This window comes from Sturnus vulgaris, chromosome 5 (genome assembly GCF_052056855.1).
Source record: "Sturnus vulgaris isolate bStuVul1 chromosome 5, bStuVul1.hap1, whole genome shotgun sequence".
Classification (NCBI taxonomy): domain Eukaryota; kingdom Metazoa; phylum Chordata; class Aves; order Passeriformes; family Sturnidae; genus Sturnus; species Sturnus vulgaris.
The window spans coordinates 11,773,378-11,785,330 of NC_142247.1; the positions used below are offsets into that span (position 1 = coordinate 11,773,378).

General features: G+C 44.8%; 1 protein-coding gene across 1 annotated transcript; it reads left to right on the forward strand.

Annotated features, from left to right (window-relative positions):
- The first annotated feature begins 83 nt into the window (after positions 1–83).
- PKDREJ (polycystin family receptor for egg jelly) lies at positions 84–5,606 on the forward strand. Its single transcript, XM_014879133.2, has one exon. It carries the CDS (start codon positions 84–86, stop codon positions 5,604–5,606), a length of 5,523 nt encoding a protein of 1,840 aa, XP_014734619.2.
- Positions 5,607–11,953: the final 6,347 nt, after the last annotated feature.

The following is an 11,953-nucleotide window of genomic DNA, read 5'->3' on the forward strand; positions in this document are numbered from 1 at the left end:
TTACAGTGCAGTGCTCGTCTGCTTCCTGCGCTGCACCCGAGTGTTTTCACCACAACGTGAGCGTCGAGATCTCGGCGCAGGATATGCGGCTGTTCGTGCTTTGGCCGCAGACGCACGTCATCCGAGTGTGGCAGCTGGTGGAGCTGGGCTGGTGTGCGCGGCTCAAGAGTGCTGTCTGGCAGTACCGCTTCAGCAGCCGGGGAGGTGTCCCCTCGACCCTTCTCCTTCCCAGCAGTGAGCACCAGGACACAACATCACCTGCTGTCTACCCAACAGTTGAGTTGCAACAGACCTGTGCCACCTACTACAGCTACCGCTTGACTGTGTGCTACAGGCACCCCGGGATCCACGTTGCTTTGGTCAGTATTGAGCAGATGCCTCACATGAACTTCAGCCTCTCTCTCAAGGTGGAGCATGACCTGGTGCATGTCCTCAGTATCAGCTCCAAGCTCCTTAGTGTTCCTCAGCAACCCCTCAGCTTATCCTGGTGGCTTCAGCCCCTTACCCTGAGTACACTTGCCTACAGACTGGTGGACTCACAGGCTATAGGAGGTTGGCTCTGCTCCTACAGTTCATTTATGCTGCCTAGCAACTTCTGTGCCATTTCTAAACCTCAGAGCCTGGATGACATAGTGGTTGCCAGTGTTTACTTCCATGTTGATGGAAAGAGGTTTGAGGAATTGGCAGGGGAACTGCACCTGCTCAATGGCACCCTGAGCTTAACTGCTGGCAAAGAGGCTCCCATCCATGTCAACCTTTTTCCAGGGAAGACCAACAGCAGCACTTACATTTTCAGGTACAACCAGGGAACGTTTTACACATCTAAAGACAGCAACAGCACTTTTTCCACAGATGACCCTAACATATGCACTGTGTTCTACCAATACAAGGAGCTCTCCTACTTACTCACCATAGAGTTTCTGGCCTTACAGTGGTACAAGTTCAAAATGTACCTTTATTTGAATCAGAAGAGGGCTTTGATTAGGTCACTGGCAGAAAGAGATCTTGACGTCCACGTTTTCAGCAGTGGCCGTTCTTTTCTGCAGAACTTTAGTTATTTAGTGTGGTTTATCCCTGCACAATATCCAATGCTACAGTGTAACTGGACCTTCTATCTGCAGCTTTTTGGCACAAAAAAAGACCATGTTGTCCAGAGTAGCACATACACGTACAAGGACCATGTAAAAAATGCTGCACGTTTTGTCCGTCGTTCTGCTTTACCCTTTGATGCAGAGAAATACATGGGGTTTGTGACAAAAGTGAACTGCACCAGCAGTGCACCTACACCAGCTCTTCTAAGTGTCAGAGTCAACAACCATATTGCAAAAAGCATAGAAGCACCAGTGGTTTGTGAGAAAAAACAATGTAGGATAATCAGGTGTTGGATTCAGAGACCTGATCCCAGATCCATTATCTTGTACAGGAAAAAGGCATTAGAATTTTTCCTCTTTGTCAAGTTGGATGTAGACTGCCACATTGGCATATCTATCAAGTCTTTATGGCGTGTCTATCCTGCTAAGGACACAAAAACTGAGCCGGACTGGTCACATCCAGTTAACACTTCTGCAATGTTTGGCGTAAAAATGATACATTTGACTATTCCCAGTAATACTTTAGATTACGGGTTGTATCTGTTTTATTTCACTGCCGAGGTCATCCCAATTAGGACCTCAACAGTCCTCAAGGCCCATGATACGATTTATGTTCAGATTGAGAGAGCTGATCTATTGGCAAATATTTCAGGAGGCTCGGTCCGCACAGTGGGTTTTTCTGAGAGCTGGACTCTTGATGGCTCTGAATCCTCTGATCCTGATTCACAGGAAGGACCACTGATATTTACTTGGTACTGCACTAAAGACTCGGCAGACTATAAAACCATGAAATTCAACCTGAAAAACAGATGCCATCCATTCCAGAAGGATTTGAGATGGATAACAGCCTCAGGTCCCATTCAAAATATACCACCAGAATCCCTCCCAGGAAGCACCTTATACTACTTTCGCCTGATGATTCAAAAGGGCAAAAGGAAGGCTTATGCTAATCAAATTGTAGAGGTGGATCCTGGCCCTCCACTCATTCTGAATGTGAGATGCCTTGAAAACTGCGATACAAGTATAATTCCAACAGAGAGATTTTCCCTATCTGGAAAATGCTCAAACTGTAAACCAAGCAACAAGCCACTGTATTACTGGACCCTTTTTTCAGACACCTCTAAAGAAATTAATTTTGATTGGGATTCCAAAACCTCAACAGGGAGGTCTGGGGCTTACATGTCTATACATGCTCTGACTTTCATAAAACCTGTATATCCATCCTATGTACTTCACTTAAGTGTAACTACTTGGGATGGTAGAAGCTCATCCTTCATAAGACCCTTTAGAGTAAATATTCCACCTCGGGACGGCACGTGTAACATCAGCCCCCACTACGGTATAGCCTTTCTGACAAAATTTGTTGTTAAGTGTAGAGGATTTTATGACAGCCATTCACCTCTGACATATAAAGTGATAGTAGCTTCCAACATACCTGAAACTACCACAGTAACTTCTGTGGTAGAAAACACATTTGGCCCAATTCTGTACTATGGTTCTGAGCCTAAAACTCCTCCATCATTTCTCCCAGTTGGACACCCCTCTCACAAGTACGCTTTGACACTTTATATTCAAGTCCGTGATTCCATAGGGGCATTTACCCAGGTGAGTTTACGTGTCCATGTAAAGAACCCACTTAAAACTCAATCCCTTTCGGCTATGTTTCACGAACTGCTGGCTTCAGCAAACCGTTTAAGCTTGTCAACATCTGATCAGCAGACTGGAGATCGTCTTAGAGCTGGTTATTTGGCTTATCTTGCAGCCTCACTCTTAAACTATAATAAAAACACACCAACTGTCCAGCTCCCTCAGGCTCAGCTTCGGGAAGCTGTGGTTAAAACTGCCTTGAATATTTCAGTAAAGAGCATCCTGGAAATCAACCAAGTAGCGGCTGTTCTTTCTGAAGTAACAGATGCAGTTGAGAAAATGAATGTTAGGTCACAAGACCTTGCCATTGGGAAACTGACAGAAGTAACAAGAGCTCTGATGAGACACAAGTATAGGACCCGTTTGTCTGAGGAAGCAGAAATTCAGGCCAGTGGAATACTAAGATGCTTGTCCAACATCCTGAGTGCTGATCTTCTGCATCTCAAGAATGTCAGTGCAAATGGAATTCAAAATGTTTTCTCCATCCTGGAAGGTATACTGGAGGTAATTTACATGGGAAAAGTACCTGAAGAAATAGAAACTCTAATAGAAACAGGACTCTGGAATATCACTCTGAAGAAAAAGGAAGCCTGGAACATTACAAATTATTTACCTGCCACACACACCTGCCACAATTGCTTTTATCCAACAGTGAGAAAAGAAAGTGGTTCAGCACTGAGCCCTAGTACTGTGGTTGCCACTGCCATTTTTGAATTTGATGAGAGCCCCTTCCCATGGTTAGGTTACACATCAGATATCATATCAGTAGTCATGGGGTTTAAAGTGGCAGAGGTTTCGTATAATGGGGATCTAATTCCATTGAGTACTGAAAGAGCAGACGTTTTTCTTGCCAGGAAAGGTGGAGTTATAGCTTTAAATTTAGTAATGGGACCCGATAAAACAGAAACTTACACAATTGGAGGATTTAATTTTGAGATCAATAAAACTACCACGAGCATATACTTCCAGATCATGACAGAATTAGAAGTTACTTTCAAGGTGCTGATATTTACAGGTACCAATCTCACTAATGCTCAGCCTGTGGCCTCGTTTACTGCTTTTCACAACATGCCAACAGTTGCAAGTGGAAATTGGACAACCACTGCTGATTGTAGCATTTCGGGTCCCTATATAATCTGTCTCCCACAGTCCCTGCTGACAATCATAGCACAGGAAAGTGGCGTACACAGTCAGAGCATCTCTATTGTCTTGGAGACACACTATATCCTAAGGTACCCAAACCGGAAACTGCTGGATGTATACATTTTTAATGACCGCTGCCTATTTCTGGATGGGGTCGAAAGTCAGTGGAACAAAGGCACATGCAAGGTTGGCTCCTTGACCAGCTGGAAGAAGATACACTGTGTCTGTGACTACAAGCAGACTCGGCAGCGGCAGCGTCTGCCAGCCCTTCCGTCACCCGACATTAAGTTCCTGGCAGCCAAAGTAGTAGTTCTTCCCAACACAGTAGATCTGGGGAGAAACCTGATAGCAGACCTACCTAAAAACCCACTGACCCTCATAACAGTGCTCTCTATTTTTACCGTCTATTTGCTTTTATGCTGCTGGGCTATAGGAAGAGACAGGGTTGAGAAGGAGATCAAGTACATTATCGTTCTGCCAGACAACGAGGCCTCTGATGAAGGGAGCTTTTTGGTCACTTTGTACACAGGCAGTCGCTGGAATGCCGGGACCAAAGTTGAGGTCTTTCTGCAGCTCGTTGGCCAGTACGGCAGGAGTAAATTCCGTTGTTTATGGCACCAACCTTCTCCAGCTTTCCAACGGGGAAGCATTGACTGCTTTCTGATAACTACTAAGAAAAACTTGGGAGATATTCGATCCTTCAAGGTCAGGCTCAATAACGAGGGCAAATCGCCAACCTGGTTCTTAAGCAGAGCTGAAGTTGAGGACATGTCCACCAGGAAGGCCTGGTTCTTTCTGTGCAGAAAATGGCTTTTCCTTGACAAGAACAATCCCTTACGAGACTGGAAATTTTCTGTCACAGACCCCCAGATACCTCTACCCAAATTGGACTATTTTCTTATTAATTTTAACAGGAGACTGACCGAGTACCATCTATGGCTCTCAATTTTTGCTCCTGTCATCGCTGGGGCTTTCACTAGATTCCAAAGGTTGTCTACATTTTTAGCAGTAATATTATTTAGCTTGCTTGTTAACATTATGTTCTTTAATGCTGAAAAGGATGATGAAGCTCCAATATATCTGAGGTATTTGAGATCAGTAACAGTAGGAATTGAATGTGCTTTGCTTACTCTCCCCGTGGAAATGTTAATAATTGCCTTATTTAAGTATTCCCAGAAGGATCCTCCTCCTGTTGTGACTAAGATGTACCCAAAGGTAGATTCTAGGTACTGGAATAATTGCATAGTATCTGAAAAAGATGCAAATGTAATTGACACAGAGGAGCAGACGATAAGTGGGAATTCCTCTTGGACGGGTAGAAAGTCCAAGAAGTCAAGTTCCAATTTCATGGAAGGGGGCATCTTTTCCAAAGGAAGGAGACTAAGCACTACCATCAGGCAGCTTCGCAAGATCCCGGACACTGAGCCCTTGCTGTGCTGGTGGTGTGTCTGTGTGGCCTGGGGACTGGTTCTGACCATAACTGTGCTCTCATCCTTTTTCATTGTGCTCTATGGTTTATCCTATGGCTACCAGACTTCCCGAGAGTGGCTCATAGCATCTGGAACTTCCTTTCTTGAGAATGTGTTTTTCCATTCAATTTTGAAATCCTTGCTTTTCTCAGCTATGAGCACAATTCGTCCAAAATACCTTGAAGACATCAGATGGGTAACTCAGGAAAAGCATGTGGAGATTAACTCAGCTGAAGAAGCTAAGAGAGTTACCTGAAATTTGCTGATGTCAGAAGCACCAAGTAATATCAGCCTTTGGAAGCTGATGGAAGCAAACATACTGAGAAAGGCAGAAATTAAAATAAATGCACTTATTTTCATCGAAGGTTTCATCCATCACCTTGTCTTTTTATCACTGCTATTAAATTTTGCATATCCCACTGAGAATGCCAACAGTTTCCACTACAGCCAGTTCCTGAGTAGAAGCTGCTTTCAAAAAACTTCTCCCACCCAAGTTTTGTGGCTAAGCATGACCTTGTATCTCACGGCACTATCAACTCCTCTGCCCAGCTCGCAGAGGTGATACCCAAGGAGCCAGCTCCGTACTGAGCACGGCTCTCACCTCTGGCTGAGCACATGCTGATGTAAGAGTAAAACATACCCTGAGGGCTGGAAACATCGGCCTGTCCATCCCAAAGGCTGGGGACACGCTGGGAAGGCCTGGGTGTCCATCCCGAGGGCTGGGGACACGCTGGGAACACGGCGCGCCCCCCAAAGCCGGAGCAGGGACTGAGGGAAGGTTGGACGCTTTCGCGGGGGCACAGCGCCCCCTGCCGGCCGCCCGGCGCCCCTGCCCCTGGCAGGGAGGCCCCGGAGCCGCGGAGTCCGCGCGCGATCCCGGAAGTGGCTCGGTGGGCCCCGCGTGTGGGGGAACGGGAACGGAAACGGGGAAAGGGAACGGGAACGGGGAAAGGGAACGGGGAAAGGGAACCGAGGATGGGAACGGGGAAGGCGAAAGAGGTAGCGCCGGGTGGAAGGCGGGCGCCGGAGGGAAGTGGAGCCGGCTGGAAGCGGGAATCGGGAGGCAAACAAGAGCACGGGACAGAACGGGAAATGGGGGTTGAGAAGGGGGAAAGACACGCAGGATCCGGGAATCGGGGAGCAAAGGGGAGCTGAGGAGGGGATTGAGGAACGGGAGATGCGGAGGAAAGGAACTGGGAGCTCCGCGTGAGGGTGGAAAAGGGGACCTCGGGAGAACCTGAGGGAGCTGGGAACCGGGATCCGGGCGGGGGAACTGGGAGTGGGGGAGGACAGCGGAGCCCGGAGCCGGGGAGGCAGCTACGGGCCAGGAGACACTTACGGTGCCTGAGCTAGAGGCCGGTGTCTTCCAACTCCAGGCACCTTTGAGCCAAAGAAGTGGATCTGTGCACTAGTAGTTAGTGAGGATATGTAACTATATTCTTACAACTTGAAATGGCATGCTTTATAGAAACAAAATTTAAGACCTTCATGCTTCTGGATCCCATACCAGAAATATTTTCCTCATGCCTTAACTTCCTGTGGAAATTAAGGGCAAAGAAGCTGTTACAATGAAAGTGATACCTTGTCTCACTTTGTGTCTTTCCTCAAACAGAGTCGCTACAAATATGACAAGGTTTTGTCAAGAGCCTGATGAAGGCTCTCAGTTTTATTTTACCCAGATGCAGCAGTCTGAGATTGTTCAGACCAAAAAAGATTTTTGTTTGATGAGAGTTGTAGGAAAATACTTGGATTCTGCTTGTAAGTTGACTTGTAATGGAGATGTGCTCCCTAGGCTGGTTGAGATACCAAGCTCTCTAGCCTGTGCATCACCTTTGCACTGACCTGTTGATTAAGTCAATGTTTTTACTAGCACAAAAATCACTACACCAAAAAAGGTGTAAAAAGTCCCAAAATTCCCAATAGATAGGCAAACCCCGAGATTTGGATTAAGAAAGAAATTAGTTATCTATATGTTTGCAATGGTTTGAGTTTCTTTGTTCTTTAGTCCAGGCCTGGAAAAAGCAAGAGAGGATTGGAAAGTGGTTTTTGCTTCTTTTGTCATAAGACTGGTGATAGCGTTTTCACCTGCTCTTTCTGTTTTCTTCTTGCTGCCCATCTAACGCCTGAACCATGCTGCCTCCTTTGAAGTCTCCTTTTAACTGCAGGCCATAATAACTTTGCACTACGCCTTCTCCCCCAGCTGTTTATTTTATCATAATTTTTCCAACATGAGTAAAGTTATTACTCATTAACCATGCTTGGAGCCATGTGTATGTGCAGGAAGGTAGCACACATTAAAATCTGGCATGAAACATCACAGTGTTTTTAAGCCTTATCTACCTAGACCTATAGCCAGCTCTTTGAAAAACGTCAAAAAACGTGGGCAACATACAATTTCTGTCAAGACCCCATCAGCTCTGCTGCTTAATTAGCTCTACTCTGAGCCCACACTTTCTTTTTGGACCTCAGTGAAATCTTAGCCAGACCTGTCTGTGTTTGCTGGACAGATGGAGGTCTCAAGCCAAATAAAAGTTTATTAAATATCTGTGGCATGTTGAGGATGCTTCCAGTTCTTAGTGGATTTTGAGCTGTGTGGGTAAAAAGTCAGAATTGTGAAAATTTTATGCTTCTGCCTTCCTAGCATGTGACCAAGGAAGTGCAGTCCACTCTGGTTATATTGAATTCTAGGATTCACACCATTCATCTCCATCCATGATTACATTTGTCATATGAGAAAAAGCCACTTTTCTTCTGTTTTACCTCTGATGAACAGGGAAGGAAATCCATCCAAAAGAATTTCTGGAAGGAAAGAGCATAACTATAGACTCCCTGGAGAACAGACGGGGCAGGATATGGAGCATACACAAAAGGAATGGCCCAGAACTCAGTGATAAAATAGGTCTTCAGCTGTCTAAGGACACATAATTCTCAGTGTCCTACAGAGAATTACAGAAGTGGTTCTTGTGTATCTGCCTTGATACCTCTTTGATGCCATCAGGTATTGAAAGAAACGCACCTCAGTACCTGCATAGTTTTTAGGCAAAGTAATCCAAGTACTTACTAGTTGGGAAGCCAAGTCTTTCTGACAGGGGTGAAGAGAGTAATCTGAAAACATTGCTAAAAATTCAGGAAGTTCTGCACCTGCCTGAATTCACCTTGTTTCATATTACTACTTGGCTAGAAGACAAGAATTTGACATAGGTGTATGTCAGGAAGTTTGGAAGCTGCTAACCCCTGACTAAAAGACTTAATTTCCACCATAAACTGTAACCAATGAAGTGAGCTTGGTGTGAAGGTGTGAAACAAGGAATCTGTTTGCAAATTCCCAGCAAGTGCTTCGGAAAAGAAAACTTTCTAAGGGTTGGGTGACCATGGCCTTTGCTCTATTAGATGTACTGCCAGTGGATCTCTCTGGTGCTTTTCTGTGCTTACTGTTCACACCAGATGGGACAACAAGCCTTGAGGAGTTTGTCCCAGAGGAAATTACCATGGCTGCAGAAAGTGTGCTGGGCCATGTGCATGCAGAAATTTTAGGTACAGTAGGGACAGGCCTGTCTTTATTCCCAGGTTTTCTTGAAGGTGGCACTCCTCACCCCATACTCCTCACCCGTGTGGTAGTTTTGTTTGCTTTTCCTTATGGATAATTTTTCTTTATTTCATTATACAGTCCCCAGCTCAAGCTCAGTCCTAACAAACCAAGAGATGCAGTCCCGCTTTATTGTAAAAAATTCCCTTTCCCAACTATGCTAATGCTGAACATCTTCCTGGTCACAGGAGAAAGTGGGCACCAGCTCCACAGCATGGACATTGTCACATGCAGCCCCATGTCATGGGGCTGAGTCTTTCCTTACAGTCCCAGCTTTGCTTTCTGTTGGGAGATTAATCACTGGATATGTATTTCTTCCTTTCAGGATTATGTCAAATGGCAGTGTCTTATTTCCTGAAATAGTGTGTTAGCCTCTCCTCCTGTATTTCCACAAAATCTTGGTGTTCCTATTTTTGGACTCTGTTGGAAAGTATTGCACTAAGTTTAGATAGTGGTCAACCAAACTGATACTTTCAGTGGTACTTGTGTGGCCCTGCACTTAACTTTTTTTAAGGACAACTGAAAAAGTAATGGTCATCACTTATATATTAATGGAGCAACTTGCTCTTCAGCACTATGGCTATTAATGTAACAAATTTCTAATAGGGAGCTGCAGTTTGGAAGGGAGAGAAAATGAGTTCAGGACAGAGGGTTACTGCGGCTGTAGGTTGATTTTTTTATTGTGGCTGAACCAGAAGGAGATTTAATGAAATCTGACCTCAGGTCTGTTTTTCCATTTTGGCAAAGAATAACAGTTCTGTGATCCAGAATTGATGATCACTTCAGCAACACTTCAGTGTTTGGATCTCTTGTGTAACCAGTAGATGATGCCTTGTGCAGCCTTCCTATGTGAAGCTTTAAATTCTCACCTAATTTGAGGTTCTTACTAAATGCTGCCTAATTTAGAGCAGGCTGCATGCCATCTCTGAGTAAGGGGCACTTTAGCTTGGTTTTTGTTGTGTGTTGGTTTTTCAGCTTTGTTAAATCATGAATCTTAGGTATAGATGCCTTTTTGAGATTCATCGTGTGTTTAGAAAGCCTTTTTACCCAAGGAAGGTGTTTGATTTGCACATTTGTGATGTATGTGTTACTCCTCTTTCCCTACAACTGTTCAGAAAACACACTGACTTTCACATCTGTGACAACCTAGACTGTTTATCCTGCTGCTGCCATGGGGAATCCACGGAAGCTGTTGTTCAGGAGCAGGGTTTGGGGCCTCCTCTGTGACCCATTGGTTGGAGGGAAGCCTGCGGGGATCTCTGTTCCTTCCAAGCAGAGAAAGCATAGCAATACCAGCACTGGGGGAAAGGGTGCTGCAAATCAAGGTTTAATTCAATCAAGTGATCTTCGGGAGAGTGAGTGAAGATGAAAGTTCTGAATGGTCATGCTTGGTGATATTACAGTCCTGGGGTAATTCATGCTGAACCCAAGGTAAGTCACCTCAAAAGAAGAACAAGGAGGCAGCCACAGGTGATCTAAACATGCCTTCAGGGCTGTAGCATGAAGGAAGGGGAGGAAGAAAGTTGTTCACCTGGGGATTAACTAGCAAGTAAGAAGGTTCTGCTGTTTTATCTACTACCTGATCAATTAGGCAGCAGATTGTTTTTCTGAAGAAGGCAAGCACATTGCTAGTGCTGAAATGTATTTAAATATCCGTTGTATCAAACACTGGGACATGCCAGGGTATGAACTCCTGCCCTTCTACTAGAGAGCACTCTTACCTGTAGAAAATCGAGCTGTGAATATTTTAATAGATTATTGTAATCAACAGTGGATACTGCAGGAAAATCCTGGCAGGTAAAAGAAACAAGGGTTTTGTAGGAGAGGATTAAGGGTGTGTCAGTGTTGGTTTTATCTGACAGAATTTTAAATCGAAGTCTGCATCTGTTTATAGGCACTTTGTTTCTTGTATGGTTTCTCTAGTTTATCAGTGACTCAGAAATAGAGGAGTCTCCTGTGGAGTATTAAGAGGGGCTTAACCTATGCATTGTAAATACTTGTGCTAATGAGGTTTTGAAGCAAAGAAAATCAGATTACTTATCTGTGCTACTACTTTGCCACTGACCCTGACAATTTAAGGGTGATTTATGATTTCTGGCATGCCTTCAAGGCCTCTTAGCAGAGTGCTCCAAGCAGAATTACCCTGAAGTCTTTAGGAGTCTCCAGAGAACTGGACTATGAGCCATTTCCCCATGTCTATATCATGTATCAGCTGCAGACAGCATGGAGAAACACTCTTTCAGCACTACTTAGCCCATGCCTTTCTTTTACTGCATTTATTTCCTTACTGTGGTGCTGAAATCTGTGTGCTTCACCTTTTGCCAGGACATGTGAGCCAACCTCACACACGCCCTGCAGCACTCTAGGCTTGACTTGGCAGGTTTCTGTGGAGCGTGTTAGTTCAGTGGTTACCCAAGCTTGTGGGTAACTGTGTTCTTTCCAGAAGAGATGGGCATGTGCATCAAGTGAGGATGTGTTCAAGTACCTTGTGGCTTCCAGTCAGAGTGGAAAATGATTGGGCAGAATTCAGTTCTAGACAAGCTGTTGTCAAAGACCCGTTCAGCATGTCAGCCAGACAGACTTGTGACATGTTACTGGGACATGATGCTGCTTCAGAACGTACCAAGGTAAAAACAAAATAGTGGTAGCACCTGGTGATGATTTGGGCTGCTCGTGGTCACAGATTTGCCTGTCATTATTAAGAAGGGATTAGTGCCCTAGACTTTATCCTCAAGAGACCCTCTATCCTGCTGCTGATTTGCTAGAGAGAAATGAGTTCTCACTCTGCTTCATGTGTCTGGAGGGCAGACAGACACCTGTCACACTGTCACATCCTGCTAAGATGGTGTGTAGTTCTGACCAATGTGATAAAGCAATGCCTGGCTCTACTCGGTTTATGACATAAAGACTTGGTTATTCAAAGCAAATGAACTTTTTGGAAGTGACTGTTTGTGAGAAAGTGTATCTCAGGACTTGTCTGCTTGGTTTAGACGAAAGGTGTGAAGCACATGCATAAA

Excerpts from the sequence above, each read along its gene's own strand:
- PKDREJ (XM_014879133.2), top strand. The coding sequence starts at position 84 with ATGCGGCTGTTCGTGCTTTGGCCGCAGACGCACGTCATCCGAGTGTGG.